The sequence below is a fragment of the Pseudophryne corroboree genome, chromosome 2 (assembly GCF_028390025.1).
Source record: "Pseudophryne corroboree isolate aPseCor3 chromosome 2, aPseCor3.hap2, whole genome shotgun sequence".
Lineage (NCBI taxonomy): Eukaryota > Metazoa > Chordata > Amphibia > Anura > Myobatrachidae > Pseudophryne > Pseudophryne corroboree.
Window position 1 is genome coordinate 570,878,563 of NC_086445.1, and position 25,183 is coordinate 570,903,745.

A 25,183-nucleotide genomic window follows, 5' to 3' on the forward strand; every position below is an offset into this window, starting at 1 on the left:
TCTGTTAGACCTACCCCAAATAACTCCTCCCTTTTATAAGGCGATACTTCCATATGCCTTTTGGAATCAGCATCACCTGACCACTGTCGCGTCCATAACCCTCTTCTGGCAGAAATGGACAGCGCACTTACTCTTGATGCCAGTCGGCAAATATCCCTCTGTGCATCACGCATATATAGAAATGCATCTTTTAAATGCTCTATAGTCAGTAATATACTGTCCCTATCTAGGGTATCAATATTGTCAGTCAGGGAATCCGACCAAGCCACCCCAGCACTGCACATCCAGGCTGAGGCGATTGCTGGTCGCAGTATCACACCCGTGTGAGTGTATATACATTTTACTGCTTTCTGTCAGCAGGTTCCTTAAGGGCGGCCGTATCCGGGGACGGTAGTGCCACCTGTTTAGACAAGCGTGTGAGCGCTTTATTCACCCTAGGGGGTGTTTCCCAACGTGCCCTATCCTCAGGCGGGAAGGGGTATGATGCTAATAAATTTTTAGGAATTAACAGTTTTTAATCGGGGGAAACCCACGCATCATCACACACTTCATTTAATTCCTCAGATGCAGGAAAAACTACAGGCAGTTTTTTCTCACCCAACATAATACCCTTTTTAGTGGTACTGGTATTATCAGAAATGTGTAAAAACATTTTCCATAGCCTCAATCATGTAACGTGTGGCCCTACTGGAAGTCACATTCGTCTCTTAATCGTCGACACTGGAGTCAGTATCCGTGTCGGCGTCTGTATCTGCCATCTGCGGTAACGGGCGTTTTAGAGCCCCTGATGGCTTTTGAGACCCCTGGACAGGCACAGGCTGAGTCGCCGGCTGTCTCATGTCATCAATCTTTTGTAAAGAGCTGACACTCACATATTCCTTCCATAAGCTCATACACTCAGGTGTCAACTCCCTAGGGGGTGACATCTCTGTTACAGGCAATTTCTCCGCCTCCACATCATTTTCCTCCTCATACATGTCGACACAACGTACCGACACACAGCACACACACAGGGAATGCTCTGATAGAGGACAGGACCCCACTAGCCCTTTGGGGAGACAGAGGGAGAGTATGCCAGCACACACCAGAGCGCTATATATATACAGGGATAACCTTATAGAAGTGTTTTTCCCCTTATAGCTGCTGTATTGTTATACTGCGCCTAATTAGTGCCCCCCTCTCTTTTTTAACCCCTTTCTGTAGTGTAGTAACTGCAGGGGAGAGCCAGGGAGCTTCCCTCCAACGGAGCTGTGAGAGAAAATGGCGCCAGTGTGCTGAGGAGATAGGCTCCGCCCCCTTCTCGGCGGCCTTTTCTCCCGTTTTTCTGTGGAATCTGGCAGGGGTTAAAATTCATCCATATAGCCCTGGGGGCTATATGTGATGTATTTTCGCCAGCCAAGGTGTTTTTATTGCTGCTTAGGGCGCCCCCCCCTAGCGCCCTGCACCCTCAGTGACCGAAGAGTGAAATGTGCTGAGGAGCAATGGCGCACAGCTGCAGTGCTGTGCGCTACCTTGGTGAAGACAGGATGTCTTCTGCCGCCGATTTTCCGGACCTCTTCTTGCTTCTGGCTCTGTAAGGGGGCCGGCGGCGCGGCTCTGGGACCGGACTCCGAGGCTGGGCCTGTGTTCAGTCCCTCTGGAGCTAATGGTGTCCAGTAGCCTAAGAAGCCCAATCCACTCTGCACGCAGGTGAGTTCGCTTCTTCTCCCCTTAGTCCCTCGATGCAGTGAGCCTGTTGCCAGCAGGTCTCACTGAAAATAAAAACCTAAAACTAAAAACTTTCACTAAGAAGCTCAGGAGAGCCCCTAGTGTGCACCCTTCTCGGTCGGGCACAAAAATCTAACTGAGGCTTGGAGGAGGGTCATAGGGGGAGGAGCCAGTGCACACCAGGTAGTCCTAAAGCTTTACTTTTGTGCCCAGTCTCCTGCGGAGCCGCTATTCCCCATGGTCCTTACGGAGTTCCCAGCATCCACTAGGACGTCAGAGAAAATAGCATTTTAATACCTACCGGTAAATACTTTTCTTCTAGTCCGTAGAGGATGCTGGGGACTCCAAAAAGGACCATGGGGGTATAGACGGGATCCGCAGGAGACATGGGCACACTATAAGCCTTTGAATGGGTGTGAACTCTCTCCTCCCTGTATGCCCCTCCTCCAGAGCTCAGTTATAGGAACTGTGCCCAGGGAGACAGACATTTCGAGGAAAAGGATTTTTGTTAAACTAAAGAAGTGAGATACATACCAGCTCACACCACAACACACCGTAGAACTGGATTACCAGGAATACCAGATAACAGTATGAACGAAAGACAGCAACAAGCTGAACATAACCGATACACAACCTTCGTGTAACCGAAAACAACAACTAACAATACAACTGCAAGTAACAGTCCGCACTGGGATGGGCGCCCAGCATCCTCTACGGACTAGGAGAAAAGGATTTACCAGTAGGTATTAAAATCCTATTTTCTCTTATGTCCTAGAGGATGCTGGGGACTCCAAAAGGACCATGGGGTCTATACCAAAGCTCCAGACCGGGCGGGAGAGTGTGGTCGACTATGCAGCACCGATTGAGCAAACATGAGGTCCTCATCAGCCAGGGTATCAAACCTGTAGAACTTAGCAAAAGTGTTTGAACCCGACCACGTAGCTGCTCGGCAAAGTTGAAGTGCCGAGACCCCTCGGGCAGCCGCCCAAGATGAACCCAACTTCCTGGTAGAATGGGCCTTCACTGGCTTCGGCAACGGCAATCCAGCCGTAGAATGGGCGTGCTGAATCGTATTACATATCCAGCGTGCAATAGTCTGCTTGGAAGCAGGATTTCCAATCTTGTTGGAAGCATACAGGACAAACAGAGCCTCCGTTTTCCTAACAAGAGCCGTTCTGGCGACATAAATTTTCAAAGCTCTTACGACATCGAGAGATTTTGGCACCGTCACGGCATCCGTAGCCACAGGCACCACAATAGATTGATTTGTGTGAAAACGAAGAAACCACCTTCGGCAGAAATTGTTGACAAGTCCTCAATTCCGCTCTATCCACATGGAAAATCAAATATGGGCTCTTGTGAGACAAAGCCGCCAATTCAGACACCCGTCTGACGGACGCCAAGGCCAAAAGCATGACCACTTTCCAAGTGAGAAATTTCAACTCAACCTTTCGCAAAGGTTCAAACCAGTGAGACATAAGAAATTGTAACACCACGTCAAGATCCCACGGTGCCACAAACGGAGGATGGATATGCAGCACTCCCTTCACGAAAGTCTGAACTTCAGGAAGGGCGGCTAATTCTTTTTGAATGAAAATAGATAAAGCCGAAAACTGCACTTTGATGGAACCCAATTTCAGGCCTGCATCCGCGCCTGCCTGCAAAAAATGGAGGAAACGGCCCAGCTGAAACTCCTCCGTAGGAGCTTTCTTGGCTTCACAACACGACACATATTTTCTCCAAATGCGGTGATAATGCTTCACCGTGACCTCCTTCCTAGCCTTTAGGAGAGTGGGGATGACTTCCCCGGGAATACCCTTTCGAGCTAGGATTTGGCGTTCAACTTCCACGCCGTCAAACGCAGCCGCGGTAAGTCTTGAAATACGCATGGCCCCTGCAGTAAGTAACAGGTCCTCTCTGAGAGGAAGCGGCCAAGGATCTTCCATGAGCAATTTCTGAAGATACGGACACCAGGCCCTCCGTGGCCAATCTGGAACGACGAGTACTGCCAGAACCCTTGTTCGTCTTACGATCCTCAACACTTTTGGAATGAGAGGAAGTGGAGGGAACACATATACCGACTGAAACACCCACGGAGTTACCAGGGCATCCACGCCATCATATCTATTTGAGGAATTCCCCAACTCCTTGTCACTTCTGCAAATACCTCCTGATGAAGAGCCCACTCTCCTGGATGGAGATTGTGTCTGCTGAGGAAGTCTGCTTCCCAGTTGTCCACGCCCGGAAGGAAGACTGCTGACAGAGCGCTCACGTGCTTTTCCGCCCAGCGGAGAACTCTTGTGGTTTCTGCCATCACCGCTCTGCTCTTTGTTCCGCCCTGGCGGTTTATGTACGCCACCGCTGTTACGTTGTCCGACTGAATCAGGACAGGTAGACCTCGAAGAAGTTGTTCCGCTTGCAGAAGGCCGTTGTAAATGGCTCTTAACTCCAGAACGTTTATGTGGAGACAAGTTTCCTGGCTTGACCATTTTCCCTGGAAACTTCTTCCTTGTGTGACTGTTCCCCAGCCTCGGAGACTTGCATCCGTGGTCAGCAGGACCCAATCCTGGATCCCGAACCTGCATCCCTCTAGGTGAGAACTTTGCAGCCACCACTGGAGAGATATTCTGGTCCTGGAAGATAGACTTATTTTCCGGTGCATGTGCAGGTGAGACCCGGACCATTTGTCCAGCAGGTCCCACTGAAACACCCGGGCATTAAACCTGCCAAACGGAATGGCTTCGTAAGCCGCAACCACCTTCCCTAGCACTCGAGTGCATTGATGAATCGACACTCTTGCCGGTTTCAGAATCTCCTTGACCATGCATTGGATTTCCAGAGCTTTATCCGCTGGAAGAAACACTCTCTGCAGTTCCGTGTCCAGGATCAAACCCAAGAAAGGCAGCAGAGTTGTCAGAATCTACTGAGACTTTGGCAAATTTAGAATCCAACCATGATGTTGCAGAACCGTCAGGGAGAGTTCCACATTTCTTAGCAACTGGTCTTTTGATCTCGCCTTTATCAGGAGATCGTCCAAGTACGGGATAATTGTGACACCCTGCTTGCGTAGGAGTACCATCATTTCCGCCATCACTTTGGTGAAGACCCTCGGGGCCGTGGAAAGCCCAAACGGCAACGTCTGAAACTGGTAATGATAATCCTGCACCGCAAATCTCAAAAAAGCTTGATGTGGAGGATATATCGGGACGTGTAAGTAGGCATCTTTTATGTCGACTGACGCCATAAAATCCCTCCCTTCTAGGCTGGAGATCACTGCTCGAAGAGATTCCATCTTGAACTTGAAAGTTTTCAAATACAGATTGAGGGATTTTAGGTTCAGGATTGGTCTGACCGAGCCGTCCGGCTTTGGCACGACAAAGAGGCTCGAATAAAACCCTTCTCCCCGTTGGGATGGGGGTACCGGGACAATGACACTCTGTTGACACAGCTTTTGTATCGCAGCACTCACTACTTCCCTTTCTGGGACAGAAACTAGCAAGGCTGATTTGAAAAATAGGTGGAGGGGCACCTCCTGAAACTCCAGTTTGTACCCTTGGGACACTATGTCTAACACCCAAGGATCTAGGCCCGAGTGAAACCAGACCTGACTGAAGAGTCGGAGACGCGCCCCCACCGGCCCGGACTCCCGTATGGGAGCCCCAGCTTCATGCGGTGGACTTGGCAGAGGCCGGGGGGGGACTTTTGGTCCTGGGAACCTGACACAGCAGGCGACCTTTTCCCCCCTTCCTCTACCTTTTGAAGCAAGGAAGGATGAGCCTCTTCCTTTTTTGTATTTATTAGGCCGAAAGGACTGCATCTGATAATGGGGTGCCTTTTTCTGTTGTGCTGGAACATAAGGAAGAAAAGATGACTTACCCGCTGTAGCAGTAGACACCAGGTCAGCGAGGCCGTCACCAAACAAGACACTACCTTTATATGGGAGAGCTTCCATAGCTTTCTTGGAGTCGGCATCAGCATTCCATTGATGAATCCACATCGCTCTCCTGGCCGAGACTGCCATGGCATTGGCCCTTGATCCCAAGAGGCCAATATCCCTCGCCGCATCCTTTAGGTAAGCTGCAGCGTCCCGGATATAATCGAGAGTCAACAGAATGTTATCCCTATCCAGGGTATCCGTGTCAGATGCCAAATTATCAGCCCACTTAGCAATAGCACTACTCACCCATGCCGACGCCACGGCAGGTCTGAGGCGTGCCCCCTTAGTGACATAAATGGCCTTTAATGTCGTTTCCTGCTTACGATCCGCAGGGTCCTTGAGGGCAGCAGTGTCGGGAGACGGAAGGGCCACCTTCTTGGACAGCCGTGACAGAGCTTTGGCCACATTGGGAGATGACTCCCACTTTTCCCTGTCGTCAGAGGGGAAAGGCTATGCCATAAAAATTCTCTTGGGAATCTGCCACCGTTTATCAGGTGATTCCCAAGCCTTTTCACAAAGAGCGTTCAGTTCATGAGAGGGGGGAAACGTCACCTCAGGCTTCTTTCCCTTATACAAACAAAACCTTGTATCAGGAACAGCAGGTACTTCAGAAATATGTAAAACATCTTTAATAGCCACAATCATGTACTGAATACTCAACCAATTTTGGATGTAAACTGGCCTCATTATAGTCGACACTGGAGTCAGAGTCCGTGTCGGTATCCGTATCAGCTATTTGGGTAAAAGAACGCTTTTGTGACCCTGAGGGGACCTGTACCTGGGACAAGGCGTCCTCCATGGATTTTCTCCACGTTTGTGTCTGAGAATCAGATTTATCCACCCTCTTAGACAATAACGCCACATTTGCATTCAATGTACTCAACATATTCAACCAATCAGCAGTCGGCGGTGCCGACAGAGTCACTCCAACATCTTTCTCTGCTCCCCCAGTAACTTCCTCCGGGGTGGAGCACTCAGCCATGTCGACACACCGTACCGACACGCACACACTCACACTGGCTATAGGGGACAGACCCACAGGAAAGCCTGTTAGAGAAACACAGAGGGAGTTTACCAGCTCACACCCCAGCGCCCATATAATACTGAGAAAGAATATATGATGTCTGCGCTGTTATAATGGCACCAAATTACTGTGTACCTCCCCCCGTTTTGCTCCCTGTACTTGATCAGGAGAGTGGAGGCCCAGGCCAGCATCTCTGCAAGTCTGTGAAGAGAGAAAATGGCGCTGGTAAGCTGTGAGGGCTAAGCCACACCCCCTCCCGACGCGCTGTAGTCCCGCTCAATTTTGAATATTTATACTGGTGGCGGCTTATATTTAGTGCCTAGGCACTTATAATATAACTTTTTTAGCCAGTTTAACCTTCAGTAACATGCTGCCCGGGGCCCCCCCCCTGCACCCTGTAAGTGCCGTTAGAAGTATGTGTGGGAGCATGGCGCGCAGCGCGACCGCTGCGCTGTACCTCGTTACTGAAGTCTTCTGCCGTCACTGAAGTCTTCTGTTCTTCTATATCAGGCTTCTTTCTTCTGGCTGCTGTGAGGGGGTTGACGGCGCAGCTCCGGGAACAAGCAGCTAGGCGGACCAAGTGATCGAACCCTCTGGAGCTAATGGTGTCCAGTAGCCTAAGAAGCAGAGCCTTTAAGTCAGAAGAAGTAGGTCTGACTTCTCTCCCCTCACTCCCACGATGCAGGGAGCCTGTAGCCAGCAGGTCTCCCTGAAAATAAAAAACCTAACAAAGTCTTTTCAGAGACCCCTAGTGTGTGTCCAGTCTCTCTGGGCACAGAATCTAACTGAGGTCTGGAGGAGGGGCATAGAGGGAGGAGCCAGTTCACACCCATTCAAAGTCTTATAGTGTGACCATGTCTCCTGCGGATCCCGTCTATACCCCCATGGTCCTTTTGGAGTCCCCAGCATCCTCTAGGACGTAAGAGAAATAATCATTTCCTGGCTGAAAGAAAAATAAGAATTTACTTACCGATAATTCTATTTCTCATAGTCCGTAGTGGATGCTGGGGACTCCGTAAGGACCATGGGGAATAGCGGCTCCGCAGGAGACTGGGCACATCTAAAGAAAGCTTTAGGACTATCTGGTGTGCACTGGCTCCTCCCCCTATGACCCTCCTCCAAGCCTCAGTTAGGATACTGTGCCCGGACGAGCGTACACAATAAGGAAGGATTTTGAATCCCGGGTAAGACTCATACCAGCCACACCAATCACACCGTATAACCTGTGATCTGAACCCAGTTAACAGCATGATAACAGAGGAGCCTCTAAAAGATGGCTCACAACAAAAATAACCCGATTTTTGTAACAATAACTATGTACAAGTATTGCAGACAATCCGCACTTGGGATGGGCGCCCAGCATCCACTACGGACTATGAGAAATAGAATTATCGGTAAGTAAATTCTTATTTTCTCTAACGTCCTAAGTGGATGCTGGGGACTCCGTAAGGACCATGGGGATTATACCAAAGCTCCCAAACGGGCGGGAGAGTGCGGATGACTCTGCAGCACCAAATGAGAGAACTCCAGGTCCTCCTCAGCCAGGATATCAATTTTGTAGAATTTTACAAACGTATTTGCTCCTGACCAAGTAGCTGCTCGGCAAAGTTGAAAAGCCGAGACCCCTCGGGCAGCCGCCCAAGATGAGCCCACCTTCCTTGTGGAGTGGGCATTTACAGATTTTTGGCTGTGGCAGGCCTGCCACAGAATGTGCAAGCTGAATTGTACTACAAATCCAACGAGCAATAGTCTGCTTAGAAGCAGGAGCACCCAGCTTGTTGGGTGCATACAGGATAAACAGCGAGTCAGATTTCCTGACTCCAGCCGTCCTGGAAACATATATTTTCAGGGCACTGACAACGTCTAGCAACTTGGAGGCCTCCAAGTCCCTAGTAGCCGCAGGCACCACAAATAGGTTGGTTCAGGTGAAACGCTGAAACCACCTTGGGGAGAAACTGAGGACGAGTCCTCAATTCCTCCCTGTCCGAATGGAAAATCAGATAAGGGCTTTTTCAGGATAAAGCCGCCAATTCTGACACACGCCTGGCCCAGGCCAGGGCCAACAGCATGACCACTTTTCATGTGAGATATTTTAACTCCACAGATTTAAGTGGTTCAAACCAATGTGACTTTTGGAACCCAAAACTACATTGAGATCCCAAAGTGCCACTGGAGGCACAAAAGGAGGCTGTATATGCAGTACCCCTTTTACAAACGTCTGAACTTCAGGGACTGAAGCTAGTTCTTTTTGGAAGAAAATTGACAGGGCCGAAATTTGAACCTTAATGGATCCCCATTTCAGGCCCATAGACACTCCTGTTTGCAGGAAATGTAGGAATCGACCCAGTTGAATTTCCTCCGTCGGGCCTTACTGGCCTCGCACCACGCAACATATTTTCGCCAATTGCGGTGATAATGTTTTTGCGGTTACATCCTTCCTGGCTTTGATCAGGATAGGGATGACTTCATCCGGAATGCCTTTTTTCCTTCAGGATCCGGCGTTCAACCGCCATGCCGCCAAACGCAGCCGCGGTAAGTCTTGGAACAGACAGGGTCCTTGCTGGAGCAGGTCCCTTCTTAGAGGTAGAGGCCACGGATCCTCCGTGAGCATCTCTTGAAGTTCCGGTTACCAAGTCCTTCTTGGCCAATCCGGAACCACGAATATAGTGCTTACTCCTCTCCATCTTATCAATCTCAGTACCTTGGGTATGAGAGGCAGAGGAGGGAACACATACCCTGACTGGTACACCCACGGTGTTACCAGAGCGTCTACAGCTTATTGCCTGAGGGTCCCTGGACCTGGCGCAATACCTGTCGAGTTTTTAATCATGTGGAAGACTTCTGGGTGAAGTCCCCACTCTCCCGGGTGGAGGTCGTGCTGAGGAAGTCTGCTTCCCAGTTGTCCACTCCCGGAATGAACACTGCTGACAGTGCTATCACATGATTTTCCGCCAAGCGAAGAATCCTTGCAGCTTCTGCCATTGCCCTCCTGCTTCTTGTGCCACCCTGTCTGTTTACGTGGGTGACTGCCGTGATGTTGTTCGACTGGATCAACACCGGCTGACCTTGAAGCAGAGGTCTTGCTAAGCTTAGAGCATTGTAAATGTCCCTTAGCTTCAGGATATTTATGTGAAGTGATGTCTCCAGGCTTGACCATAAGCCCTGGATATTCCTTCCCTGTGTGACTGCTCCCCAGCCTCGCAGGCTGGCATCCGTGGTCACCAGGACTCAGTCCTGAATGCCTAATCTGCGCCCCTTTAGAAGATGAGCACTCTGCAACCACCACAGGAGGGACACCCTTGTCCTTGGTGAAAGGGTTATCCGCTGATGCATCTGAAGATGCGACCCGGACCATTTGTCCAGCAGGTCCCACTGGAAAGTTCTTGCGTGGAATCTGCCGAATGGGATTGCTTCGTAGGAAGCCACCATTTTACCCAGAACCCTTGTGCATTGATGCACTGAGACTTGGCTCGGTTTTAGGAGGTTCCTGACTAGCTCGGATAACTCCCTGGCTTTCTCCTCCGGGAGAAACACCTTTTTCTGGACTGTGTCCAGGATCATCCCTAGGAACAGAAGACACGTCGTCGGAACCAGGTGCGATTTTGGAATATTGAGAATCCAATCGTGCTGCCGTAACACTACCTGAGATAGTGCTACACCGACCTCCAACTGTTCCCTGGATCTTACCCTCATCAGGGAATTGTCCAAGTAAGGGATAACTAAAATTCACTTCCTTCGAAGGAATATCATCATTTCGGCCATTACCTTGGTAAAGACCCGGGGTGCCGTGGACCATCCATACGGCAGCATCTGAACGGATAGTGACAGTTCTGTACCATAAACCTGAGGTACCCTTGGTGAGAAGGGTCAATTTTGACATGAAGGTAAGCATCCTTGATGTCCCGAGACATCATGTAGTCCCCTTCTTCCAGGTTCGCAATCACTGCTCTGAGTGACTCAATCTTGAATTTGAACCTCTGTATGTAAGTGTTCAAAGATTTTAGATTTAGAATCGGTCTCACCGAGCCGTCCGGCTTCGGTACCACAACAGTGTGGAATAATACCCCGTTCCCTGTTGCAGGAGGGGTATCTTGATTATCACCTGCTGGGAATACAGCTTGTGAATGGCTTCCAAAACTGTCTCCCTGTCAGAAGGAGACATCGGTAAAGCCGACTTTAGGAAACGGCGAGGGGGAGACGTCTCGAATTCTAATTTGTACCCCTGAGATATCACCTGAAGGATCCAGGGGTCTACTTGCGAGTGAGCCCACTGCGCGCTGAAATTCATCGAGACGGGCCCCCCACCGTGCCTGATTCTGCTTGTAAAGCCCCAGCGTATACTGAGGGCTTGGCAGAGGCGGGAGAGGGTTTCTGTTCCTGGGAACTGGCTGATTTCTGCAGCCTTTTTCCTCTCCCTCTGTCACGGGGCAGAAATGAGGAACCTTTTGCCCGCTTGTCCATGAAAAGACTGCGCCTGATAATACGGCGTCTTCTCATGTTGAGAGGCGACCTGGGGTACAAACGTGGAATTCCCAGCTGTTGCCGTGGCCACCAGGTCTGAAAGACCGACCCCAAAAAACTCTTCCCCTTAATAAAGCAATACTTCCAAACGCCGTTTGGAATACGCATCACCTGACCACGGACGTGTCCATAACCCTCTACTGGTAGAAATGGACAACGCGCTTAGACTTGATGCCAGTCGGCAAATATTCCGCTGTGCATCACGCATATATAGAAATGCATCTTTTAAATGCTCTATAGGCAAAAATATACTGTCCCTATCTAGGGTATCAATATTTTCAGTCAGGGAATCCGACCACGCCAACCCAGCACTGCACATCCAGGCTGAGGCGATTGCTGGTCGCAGTATAACACCAGTATGTGTGTAAATACCTTTTAGGATACCCTCCTGCTTTCTATCAGCAGGATCCTTAAGGGCGGCCATCTCAGGCGAAGGTAGAGCCCTTACAAGCGTGTGAGCGCTTTATCCACCCTAGGGGGTGTTTCCCAACGCACCCTAACCTCTGGCGGGAAAGGATATAATGCCAATAACATTTTAGAAATTATCAGTTGTTATCGGGGGAAACCCACGCATCATCACACACCTCATTTAATTTCTCAGATTCAGGAAAACTACAGGTAGTTTTTCCTCACCAAACATAATACCCCTTTTTTGGTGGTACTCGTATTATCAGAAATGTGTAAAACATTTTTCATTGCCTCAATCATGTAACGTGTGGCCCTACTGGAAGTCACATTCGTCTCTTCACCGTCGACACTGGAGTCAGTATCCGTGTCGGCGTCTATATCTGCCATCTAAGGTAACGGGCGCTTTAGAGCCCCTGACGGCCTATGAGACGTCTGGACAGGCACAAGCTGAGTAGCCGGCTGTCTCATGTCAACCACTGTCTTTTATACAGAGCTGACACTGTCACGTAATTCCTTCCAACAGTTCATCCACTCAGGTGTCGACCCCCTAGGGGGTGACATCACTATTACAGGCAATCTGCTCCGTCTCCACATCATTTTTCTCCTCATACATGTCGACACAAAAGTACCGACATACAGCACACACACAGGGAATGCTCTGATAGAGGACAGGACCCCACTAGCCCTTTGGGGAGACAGAGGGAGAGTTTGCCAGCACACACCAGAGCGCTATATATATATATATATACAGGGATAACCTTATATAAGTGTTTTTCCCCTTATAACTGCTGTATAGTTAATACTGCGCCTAATTAGTGCCCCCCTCTCTTTTTTAACCCTTTCTGTAGTGTAGTGACTGCAGGGGAGAGCCAGGGGAGCTTCCCTTCAACGGAGCTGTGAGGGAAAATGGCGCCAGTGTGCTGAGGAGATAGGCTCCGCCCCTTTTTCGCAGACTTTTCTCCTGCTTTTTTATGGGTTCTGGCAGGGGTTAAAATTCATCCATATAGCCCTGGGGGCTATATGCTATGTATTTTCGCCAGCCAAGGTGTTTTTATTGCGTCTCAGGGCGCCCCCCCCCCAGCGCCCTGCACCCTCAGTGACCGAAGTGTGAAGTGTGCTGAGAGCAATGGCGCACAGCTGCAGTGCTGTGCGCTACCTTGTTGAAGACAGGACGTCTTCTGCCGCCGATTTTCCGGACCTCTTCTGCCTTCTGGCTCTGTAAGGGGGCCGGCGGCGCGGCTCTGGGACCCATCCAAGCTGGGCCTGTGATCGTCCCTCTGGAGCTAATGTCCAGTAGCCTAAGAAGCCCAATCCACTCTGCACGCAGGTGAGTTCGCTTCTTCTCCCCTTAGTCCCTCGATGCAGTGAGCCTGTTGCCAGCAGGTCTCACTGAAAATAAAAAACCTAAACTAAAACTTTCACTAAGAAGCTCAGGAGAGCCCCTAGTGTGCACCCTTCTCGTTCGGGCACAGAGAGCTAACTGAGGCTTGGAGGAGGGTCATAGGGGGAGGAGCCAGTGCACACCAGATAGTCCTAAAGCTTTCTTTAGATGTGCCCAGTCTCCTGCGGAGCCGCTATTCCCCATGGTCCTTACGGAGTCCCCAGCATCCACTTAGGACGTTAGAGAAATGTTATGTTATTATCCTTTATTTATATGCCCTAACAAAGTACATAAATAAATGAGCAAAACAAGAAAAGATTGTCGTAAGATGTGCACACACCTAAAGATATATCTGCAGATCAACCGATGCAGCATGAGGGCGCCCAGTCCACCTACAAGTGGGCCCCTGGCAGCAGCACCAAGCTAATGTTAGTGCACCTGGGCTGTTGTGGAACTACAAGTCCAAGTCAATCTCTCCATTTTGGAAAAATCAGAAGCAGGAATGGTCATGCTAGTGACTGTAGCCTCAGTGGAGACAGCACCTGTTAGACCTGGGCTGCGCAGGCATACTGGGACTTGTTGTGTCACTGAGTGCCAGCTAGGCGGGTGGCAGCAATTCCAGCTTTCAAAGTGGGTGAGAGCACATTAGAGGATCAACCAGGTTGCCGGTGCTGTGCGACTGTCAGCTGGGAGATGTGCTCGGGAGAGTGGCATGGTGATACATGGGGAACAGGGGTGGGCAGGATGCCGGGCACTGGACTAGAGATACTTATTTACACCACTGGTTCCCGGACAAAGGCAGTGTGTGCCGGCTCTGGGGTAAGATGAAGTCACTGCAGCCTTGCACACTGGTCAGTAACTCAGCAGACAGACAGAGAAGATGGGTTGTCTGAAGATCAGCCCTGTCACAATGTGTGCAGTGTGCATAGCTAAGTAGTGCTGCTAATAGCTCCAGCTTGTTGCTGTGCTTGGAGGCAGAAACAGCTGTCACTAGTGAACCTGAAGGGAGTCTGACTAGGACTGAAGAGTGACCAGCCTCCCGATGGTCAAAGCACTCACCATCCTCCCAACCCTCTCTGGTCATGGCTCCCACTGTCTGCTCCCTCTGCTCTCTGACCGTGCATCCCTGATGGTCCCCCGACAGGTCAGACTGACAGGGTCAACCAAATTCATCCCCCACTACCTGCAACTGCATCTCCCGATGGGCACATCAAACCCCCCACCACCAAACACCCAGCAGCACCCTCCCACTATCTGGGCCACACACTGTGCATATCATCTGCATCCAGCCCCCCCCCCCTCTTCACTGTGCACATCACCTGCACCCAATGCCCCTACTGCTCCCTCCTGCAAGCAGGACCAAAACTGCAGTGAAGTCGTTGGTCTAGCACAAGGACTCATTAGAATCAACCTGCCCATCATGGTGAAGCTCAGAACAGTTTACCTATCGTGCATTTGCGGGTCGGCCATACACACTGAACGATGCACCAACATGTGTGTACATATATTGGTCATGCCAATCAGTTAACGATATATTAGCCAATCAATTGATCAGCCAATATATCTGTCAGTGAGTACCCAGCATTACAGGACAAGACGTTGTACGACAAGTACAAGGTATATATAAACATTTCTGCATCAGCAGGGTGGCATAAACCAAGGCTAGGTACCGTTGTAAAAAGTATGGAAAAGATGATAGTATAAGTAAGGGAAGGAAAAGCAAATGAGGGAAGAGGGCCCTGCTCGTGAGAGCTTACATTCTAAAGTTATAGTTGAATTACCTGAATGCTCGGGAACACAAATATGACAGAATTGTGATCACTGATGCCATTAGATTTTGTGCAATGTAAATCAACTTACTAAAGCCAATAATCACAGTACACCATCTTTAAAACCTTCCACTACCTTGTCTCTTACTGCTCTACTTATTAGTAACTTTATGCTCAAGGGATTACTTAGACATAATTTATATGTGAAGCTGGACACACATACCATGTTGGAGGAGATACTGAACAACTGGCCCAAATTCATTAGGAGTAGCCCATAAATTGCTACCATCTTAATAATCTGATCAAAATTGATTGCATCATTATTTGCTAAATTGGTGAATATAATCTGATGACGACCACTATCTGTGGGTTCAATTCAGCGCGATGGTATGCCCAACTAGAGGATTTCCTTTCACACCCCGCAGAGATTCCACAAACTACTGTTGCGATGCGGTTTTCTGCCCTTAGCGTGGCAGAAACAGCATCGCTATGGAGAATATCAGTTCTCGTGACTAAACACCATCTTTAAAAGGCATGAGAACTGGCATTCTCCGACCTAACAGGACACTGAATTGAATAGCTCTGGGAGCTTCTTCCTGGCGCTATTCAATTCACGCTGAATTGAATCGCGCCCTGTGTAAGAAGCCAAATCTATGGTTAACTAGTCAGTCAGATCTTGCACAAACATGTTCCATGCTGATAAACATAATTGGGAAGAGCAGTAGGCATGGTCTCAGTGTGGACAGCACACTGAGCAAAAAAACAAACACACTATAGGGCACTTGTAGTTGTAGGTCTAATAAATGCGTTTACACAGATTTCAAGGGTGCAACTGTTTAAGCCCATCACTTATACCCCTTTTCCACTAGCTCAAAAAACACGGGTAAATGCACGGGGGCGCGCATTTACCCGTGTTTTTTGCTAGTGAAAAAGGGTCCCCCCGCAAAAACCCGGATCAAGTGACCCGTGAATCCTACCCGGGTAACTACCTGGGTAGGACACGGGAATGATCCGGGTAGGGTTGTAGTGTAAACGGAAGCCGATGCGACATGACTCCCATTTACACTGTATGGAAGACCGGCGCTGTGAGATCATGTGATCTCCCAGCGTCGCCCCTGCCACGTCACCAACCCGGCAATATGCCGGGTTGGTGAGCGCAGTGGGAAAGGGGCACCCGTGTCAGGCTCCCGGCTGCGACCCGTGCTCAGTAGGTGGAAAAGGGGTACAAGGTGCAATGCTGACTTATGTGCGATTCTGACTATGCGATATTGTCTATGTGTACTTGCGATTTTGGCTACGGACGATTTTGACTATTCTTTGTACTAGATAGTCAAAACTGACTTGCCTGCATAGTCTATTTTTTCTTGCGATACTGACCCCACATCAGTATCATAAGCTGTGTACACATATATAGTCAAAATCTCAAGGATATATTGCACTGTGCGTATGCACCTTTACTGAGTCACTTTATAAATAATTACCTATAAATTCTGATTTAGGGGTCCATTTACTAAGCCTTGGATTGAGATTAACTACCATCCAATCAGCTCCTAACTACCATTTTTCAAACCCAGCCTGTGACATGGCAGTTAGGAGCCGATTGGCTGGAACTTTATCTCCATTCAAGGCTTAGTAAATAGACCCCTTAATGTTTGTTTTGGTGAACTGCAGACAAACCACTCTTATCTTTGTACTAGGTACATCAGAAATGGCCAAAAGTTTCAGTTATGTTTAGCTATGGTCAAATATATGTTTTACCCTCTAAAATGCCCTACTGACTTAAAATAGGAGTCGTTAAAAAAGCTAACAGACTGAGCCTACCTCCTTAAGGAAAATGTCTGGAATGTAACACTGGAACCAGTAGGAATGAGAAGGATGTCTGCTACATAAAAGGAATTTTGTGAAAAACAGTTATACATTAGGCAGGTATTACTCCCCAGTGCATACTAAGCAAATGTTTTCTATCATGTACTGTATTTAACTCATTGATGCTAATTTACTTTGCATCCAGATAAGACACTGATCTGCCCTGTGCATTTTACAAAGAAACGTGTGAAAACAAAGACAAGAGTAGCTACTGTGTAATTACAATTCAGTCATCTATTGTACCACCTCATCTGTCACTGGTGCTCCACAGACCTGTATAGTTAATATAGGTTGCAGGATAAAGGGGCAATATCCTGTTTTTTTATAAACCTCCATAGTGCTACTCACCTATGACAGAAATAGCCAATGGTAATGAAGATACTAAACCAGGAACTTTAAATCACTTAATTATGTATGACTTATTGAGCAGCAGTGGCTGGCTCAGTGCTGTAAGCAGACATACTGTGTAACTTATTAGGAAGAAAACGTCTGCCAGGACTGCCCATGTGCCATCACCATGTCATATGGAAGTGCTGGCAGAATAGACTGCAATAAAACATTGTTTTCACAAGTAATACAGCTAAACAGATGGACGAACACAACTGCAGATTCGCAGAATAATTATCCTGATTAAAAGACCATTTCTGTACCACATAACTACTACCAATTATGGATGATATATTAAAAAAATGCTGGGAACGTCAGCCTAAGTAATAATTTTTGTAGCAAAAAAGTAATACAGTACTTAATATACAAATGTATGCAGACATCTTCATCGTATGGAACTTCAAAACACTGTACATTGCATCCAAATGTAGATTTTAAAGCTTGAGCCACAATAAAAGGGTGAAATACCAACAAATCTCTTTTCCAACATCGTAACAGTCTGTAGCACACTCCATTACACAAGTATGGTGGAACGGAAGTGACATTTTAAGTTTCATATGTTAGAGTGACATGTCTGGAATGCACCACTCTAATCATTATTAATGACAAGGATGTCTGCTTCATAGAAGGACTTTGTGAAATAAGTGATGATAGCCAAGTATCATACCCTAATGCATAATAACAATATTTTGGGGGAATTAAATTGTTTTAGACATTTTATAATCCAGTCTAAACGGGACTTTTTAGATGCTCAATTGTCACAATTCAATTGTTGTTTGGGCACCCATGCATATTGTGCATGTCATGCACAAACAGATAGGGTTTAGCAGTGTAAAACGACTAAACCAGTCTCAAGTCCTGCTTTGGGCATCCAAACTCCCATTCAGATGCCCAAAGTTCCCACTTTGGGCATATTTCTTCTCGCACCTCAGAAGGCTATGAGAAGAAATGTCATTCCGACAGCTATCAGGCATCTAAACTGAGCAACAATTGAATCGCTTCATTTTGTAACGCCTAGTGGTATCTGCAGGGTGAAAACAATTGAATTCCAACCCTTGAGGTTTCCATTTTTTTCACCCCCAGATATCATGCACTGTTTTCTACGCTGTATCCAGAAGCTCAGTACTTTAGTCCACAACTAAAACAATACAACCTGAAGAGATATTATGGAAGAGAAAATATAAACCTGAAAATATAAAGTGATGCTGTAAAGCTATAAGAGGGTATGCTTAAGCGGATACATTAATATTGTATCATTCAATATTTGTGTGATATTTCCAGAAAACAGCTGTTTTGGAAGGTATTCGCAAATATTAAGGATCCCTCAGATGTACTATGGGAGGATCGTAGCAAATATCTAAGATATCTTCTACTGTCCATCTATTTTTATCCGCAAATGCAGCCCCCATAAGTTTCTATGGTGGCTGCTGAGCTGCCAGATTTACCAAGGAGCTTGACTCCAATAGATAACACCATCTCCAGGTAGTGATATCCTATAGTAGCTTAAGGGCAACTATTTTACTTTTTTTTTTTTTTTTTTTTGACGAGGGATCCTCCTGCAGTATGCTCCGTGTAACCCAACCAGGAAGCAGTGCGATAGCAAAGAACCACCTGTGTAAACTAAAAGAAAGTGGGACAGCACATGGAAACCTTTCTGTCCTTATGATGTCATCATTAGTATCAGAACATACAGCAGCCCCAACCTGGCTGCAAAAGATTCCTCTGAAACAGACAACCTCTCTCCATCCACCGATCAGTTCCGTCAATCGCATGGCTGACTCCCAGTTACCGCACTGACACATCCAGTTCACAGACAGTGTAGCAAGGCGATGGATTGACCAATCTGTACACACTAGCAAACTCTGTCTGTGAGCTTAAAGGGCTCTACACACTGGTCGATTTCTCTGAAAGATATGAACAATATCGTTCATAAATGAATGAGAAATCATTCATATCTTTCAGTGTGGATGCTTCAACAATCAACGATGCATGTCCCCGCGCTCGTTCATCGTTGGTCTCCCGTCGTTTAACATGCAGGTCGACATGGACGACCTGAATGTTCGGGAATGGGGCCGGGTGCCTCCCCTCGTCACCAGCAGCCGGTCGCTCGTCTGCCGTATCGGCCGTAGGTCGCCGAGCGTGTGGGGCCCTTAAGTCTGATCTGTCAAATTGAACAGTTGCCAATTTCTCTCTTTGGCGCATACGCAGTATGATGAAATTGATGAGAAACTTTGTAGTTCCACATCCGACTCAGAATTAGGCCCTACGTCTGTGAGCACATAGCAACCTGCACCTCAGGGTATGTGCTACTTTGCTCACCATTGCAGAGGTCTGTTTTCTCCACAGCAACATGCTAGACTAAATAATATTGCTGAAAACACAGACAACTACAGATAACATTCTGGACCAACTTAATCTGAGCTTTCCTTACTGAATACAAAATATGCATCAGTCGAACTTTAGCCTTCTGACAAGAGGTAGTGCTGTGAAATAGTAATTCACCATGTCTTGCTGCAGACAATTGGTAAAGCCTACACACTGCAATTTGGTAGGACCATAAAAAGACTATAGGACTAAATGCATCTTTACTTGGAGAGTGATAAAGTGGAGAGAGAAAAAGAACCAGCCAATCAGCTCCTAATGGTCATATCACATGCCCTGTTTGGAAAATAGAAGTTAGGAGCTGACTGGCTGATAGTTTTTCACTCTCCATGCGATTACAGTATTCATCTACCCCAGTGGTTCCCAATCTTTTTTGAATCACGGTGCCCTGGAGTATCAGATTTTTTTCAGGGCACCCCCATGCAAAAGATTCTTCATAAGAAATTTAGAAATAAATATTACATTAAGTAAATTGTGTTTATGTGTCATCCTTAGGTTCAATTACGTGGTGAGGGTCAAGAGTCACTTCTGTTTGTTCATATGTTATGATTGACAGTCACCAGCACTAGTTTTGCCTATTACATTGACCATAAATTTGAATTGGTGCTGGACCACCAACCCAGGGCACCCCTGCAAGTGTCCCGAGGCACCCCTGGGTGCCAAGGCACATAGTTTGAGGGGTGGTCTTCAGTTTGCCGGCTGTCGGGATCCCAGCGCACAGTATATCGGCGCCGGAATCCCGACAACCGGCATACCGACACCTTTTCTCCCTCTTGGGGGTCCACGACCCCCCTGGAGGGAGAATAGATAGCGTGGCACGCGTAGCGCACCACCGTGCCGCAAGGGGCTCATTTGCGCTTGCCATGCTGTCAGTATGCCGGCCGCAGGCATACCATACTACACCCAGTTTGAGAACCACTGATCTAGCCCATCATGAACAAACAAGGATGACAACACTTGCTATTAGTGCCTTCACTTCAATTAGAAAGACAACTCAAAGATCAAAGACACCATGAGGATTATTGGTTAGGAGCTGGACACTGGACTGACATTCCCGATCAAGCCACAGAGGATTATTATTATTATTATTATTATTATTATTATTATTATTGTTGTTGTGTGTAACTATCGCTGTGGAACTGAACAATTTGGTCCAAACAAAATGTAATGTGCAAGAAGTTTATATATTAAAAAATAAAACACCACTTCTATTCCCCAAAATATTATGGTAGTTTTAACTTGAGTAACTGTCATGGATGAATAAGATATTTGGGGGTTGGGCTACAGAACTTTTCTATCACTGCCTTTATTCCAGTCTGTTTAAAAGTTTCCTCCTCTTGATGTTGGGTATGAAGGAAGAACCAAATTATATATAAAGATAAAATTCCTTAGAAGATGTTTATCCAGTGCTGTCACACATACATTTAGAAAAGGACTCGGAATGTTAGGGTATACACAAAGGAACGTCTTCCACCTGGTAACATAGTCCATTTATTATTATGTCGTCTTTTAGGATCTACCCTTGGATCCCTAGAGAAGAAACAATCTTCCAGCTGCTGAAACTAGCTCTCTGCTAAAGGAAGAGACACCACAAAGTAGATCTTCCTTCAGAGGAAGAGAACAGCCTGTTGGCTCTGAGCAGAGGAAAGAGGGGCTGTGTTCCCCTCCTCCTCCTGAATCAGCCTATTGTGTAGTTCTCCTCCATGAGGACTATCTGGAGCATTGTGGGGCATAATGCAGAAGAAAACATGCATTTGGTGTCTAGCTGTGGAATCTGCAGAGTCATTAAGTGCACACAGCCCTAGAAGCAGCAGCACCAGTCTATCTATTCTCTACAAGTGACCTCACCCAGACTGCCTGCGTGCCTGGGGAGTGGGCTGGCATATGCCACCCAGCTCTGCAAGAATATTCCTCCAAGATGCACAAGTCATGCCAATCACACCACTAAGCAGAGCACCGATTATCCTGCCATATAACAGCCATCTCAATATAAATAAGAGCATATTGCCAAGATGAGCAGAATACATACAGATCAGCGATTGTGTGTGCAGTGTGCGAGAGACAGGCACTGGTTAGGTTCCAAGCGCCTGGGAATACATAGCAGGCTGTGTCCTGCTGCTGCCAGACATACACAGTGTATAGTATAACAGAAAGCTACTGCACCTTGTGTGGCTTCCCCTGGCGTGGTCTCATCAGGCTTCTTGTCCATGTCCGTAACTGATACTGGGGCTGTGCTAGTTCCCGGAGTGCTGGTCTGCTGGAACTATCAGGGGTTAGTTTTGCTCCTCTGGTGCAGTCTCATTCCTATGGGCAACAGGATCCGTTTAACAGTTGGGGGGAAAAACCTTCCTCATCATCATGATCAGCATCACCACCACCACCACCACCAGGGAGGGAAAGAGTGCTGTCCGGCCCCCTCCCTGCTCACACACAGCCAGGCTTTACTGCTGCTGCTGAGATTTATTTGTTGTGAATGGAGATCACAGGTTGCTGGGTCACACACAGGCTCCCCGGTGACGCCTGAGCTCTCTGCTCCCAGTCAGTGTGTAACCTGGGACTAATGCAAACTTGGGATGGAAGAGCAGAAGCACCAGCGCTGAGCAGCTATGTGTGTGTGTGAGAGCCAGGAGCAGCTGATGGAAATGCTGCTGCTGCTATTGTAACAGGCACTGAGCAACCTCTAACATAGGAGCGTACCAAGTGTCGTAGCAGGGGGGACCTCACTTCCTCTCCCGTTCTGGACTCTGATTTACAAGCACTGATAGAAGCAGCCAATTACACATTTTGCCGCCACGGTGTGTCACGTCTCCCATTGTCTGTCTCACTGTGCGGAAGACCGTTTTCTCTTTCATTCATACAGCATTGCATAGAGTAGGGTAACAGACCCCCCTCTGCACGGTTTGGTTGGACCCTTCAGCGTGTTGAGACTATCTAAGGAAAGTTGCATTCTTTTAGGATTGGGAAGCAGCAGCAGCGAGAGCAGGGCAGATGGTGACTCACTCCCGAGCCTGGCCCCAGACAGCACCCAGCCCAGTCTGTGCAGCATAGGGCGATGCTGCCGATGGGATTTGCACAATATCATCTCCTGCATCGGTCACTGCTGCAGGCTGCCCTCACCCTCACCCAGGGCAGGTGACGTCATGCATCGTGTTACGTCATTGCACTCAGCGGATGGTGATTGAGAAATCATTTCATGGAGATTTTTTGGGCGAACCCATTTTTCTCTGTCACTGTTTTCCTATTGTATGTGCTTATTAAACAAAGTTGCGTAACAAATGAAGTTGTCTTGTCAGCTGCTATTCCAAAGTCTTTAAAGAGTGATAATATTGTGAAATTCATAGGGGGAAGGGTCACTGTATCCTTGGTTTAGATTTGGAATACTGTTTATATACTTCAGTGTTAATATTTATGTCCACCAATGTGAGAAAATTCAATGATAAATATAATTTTCTTGGCAATATGAGTCATTTTGCACCTTAAAGGTGGACCCATTTATCACTGAATATTTGCAGCTTGTTTCAAGTGGTAACCACAAATATTTAGGGGCTAATTCATCAACAAATGATAAAGCTCGTGGATGCTAAAACTCATTGTGATTGATAAATGGTGCCCAGCCAATCTGCTCCCAACTGTCGTGTTCAGCTCCTTTCATGTGTTTGAAAAATGACTGTTGGAAGCTGATTGGTTGGGGCACCATTTATCATACGCAACCAGTTTTATCACTCGTTGATAGATGGGACCCTTAGCATCCCCTGAATGTATCACAGAGGGACTGCAGCAGTTATCTCTCATACCTGCTACAATCCTCATCTGCAGCAACTCCCAAATGTTTCTATGGGGGATGCGATGATGCCAGATTTACCAACCTGCATTCCAGAGATAGGCCCGTGTAGCTACCGCCATTTGAAAATTCAATCATAATCAAAATTCAAACACATCATAATTTTAGCAGGCAGAGGGTTCCCCCATTACTTTCCCCAACAATGGCTGTCACCTCCCTGACAATGGCTGCCACGCATCATGGGGGTAATTACAAGTTGATTGCAGCAGGAAATTTTTTAGCAGTTGGGCAAAACCATGTGCACTGCAGGGGGGGCAGATATAACATTTGCAGAGAGAGTTAGATTTGGGTGGGTTATTTTGTTTCCGTGCAGGGTAAATACTGTCTGCTTTATTTTTACACTGCAATTTAGATTGCAGATTGAACTCACCACACCCAAATCTCTCTCTCTCTCTGCACATGTTATATCTGCCTCCCCTGCAGTGCACATGGTTTTGCCCAACTGCTAAAAAATTTCCTGCTGCGATCAACTTGGAATTACCCCCCATGGGGGTAATTCCAAGTTGATAGCAGCAGGAAATTTTTTTAGCAGTTGGGTAATTCCAAGTTGAACGCAGCAGGAAATTTTTTAGCAGTTGGGCAAAACCATGTGCACTGCAGGGGGGCAGATATAACATGTGCAGAGAGAGATAGATTTGGGTGTGGTGAGTTCAATCTGCAATCTAAATTGCAGTGTAAAAATAAAGCAGCCAGTATTTACCCTGCACAGAAACAAAATAACCCACCCAAATCTAACTCTCTTTGCAGATGTTATATCTGCCCCCCCTGCAGTGCACATAGTTTTGCCCAACTGCTAAAAAAATTCCTGCTGCGATCAACTTGGAATTACCCCCCATGTACGGTCGGCAGGACCGCACGTATGCAAAAGCCCTGGCAGCACACTGAGCACATTACAGGGACGTCCCAGCCGATGTATGTGCATTGTGCAATCCAATCTTGGGCGTTAACATTGTCTCCAGATCACATTGCATATGTAATTATTGATAAATGTCCCCCTAAGTATCTTGTATATGATTTGTAACAAAATGATTTGTAATCTTAAAGCTCTGTTCGGTACAATGATGCTATAATTTCTCTGACGTCCTAGTGGATGCTGGGTACTCCGTAAGGACCATGGGGAATAGACGGGCTCCGCAGGAGACTGGGCACTCTAAAAGAAAGATTAGGTACTATCTGGTGTGCACTGGCTCCTCCCTCTATGCCCCTCCTCCAGACCTCAGTTAGAATCTGTGCCCGGCCCGAGCTGGTTGCACACTAGGGGCTCTCCTGAGCTTCTAGTAAAGAAAGTATTTGTTAGGTTTTTTTATTTTCAGTGAGATCTGCTGGCAACAGACTCACTGCTACGAGGGACTAAGGGGAGAGAAGCAAACCTACCTGCTTGCAGCTAGCTTGGGCTTCTAAGGCTACTGGACACCATTAGCTCCAGAGGGATCGAACACAGGCCCAGCCTCGGTCGTCCGGTCCCGGAGCCGCGCCGCCGTCCCCCTTGCAGAGCCAGAAGCAAGAAGACGTCCTGAAAATCGGCGGCTGAAGACTCCGGTCTTCATTAAGGTAGCGCACAGCACTGCAGCTGTGCGCCATTGCTCCCTATGCACACCACATACTCCAGTCACTGATGGGTGCAGGGCGCTGGGGGGGGGGCGCCCTGGGCAGCAAAAAGAGTACCTTACATTGGCAAACAGCACATAATATAGTCTAACAAACTATATATGTGCAAAAATCCCCTGCCATAATATAAATATAAGAGCGGGAGAAGTCCGCCGAGAAGGGGGCGGGGCTATCTCCCTCAGCACACTGGCGCCATTTCCTCTTCACAGCTCCGCTGGAAGACAGCTCCCCAGGCTCTCCCCTGCAGTTTCCAGGCTCAAAGGGTAAAAAAGAGAGGGGGGGGGCACTAAATTTAGGCGCAAACTGTATATGTAAAGCAGCTATAGGGAAAATCACTTTGTGTTAGTGTAAA

At 47.6% G+C, this 25,183-nt stretch overlaps 1 protein-coding gene across 3 annotated transcripts in view; it reads right to left on the reverse strand.

The window, feature by feature from the left end:
- Nucleotides 1–22,401, reverse strand: part of MAP7D1 (MAP7 domain containing 1) — a 157,800-nt gene extending 135,399 nt beyond the window's left edge. For 2 of the 3 annotated variants that reach the window (XM_063954406.1, XM_063954405.1), the window contains exon 1: nucleotides 21,546–22,401. In XM_063954406.1, coding sequence (XP_063810476.1) covers nucleotides 21,546–21,575 — 30 coding nt within the window. In that variant the 5' untranslated portion in view covers nucleotides 21,576–22,401. The remainder of the gene's footprint in view (nucleotides 1–21,545) is intronic. The other variant, XM_063954407.1, reaches the window with a different exon arrangement.
- Nucleotides 22,402–25,183: the final 2,782 nt, after the last annotated feature.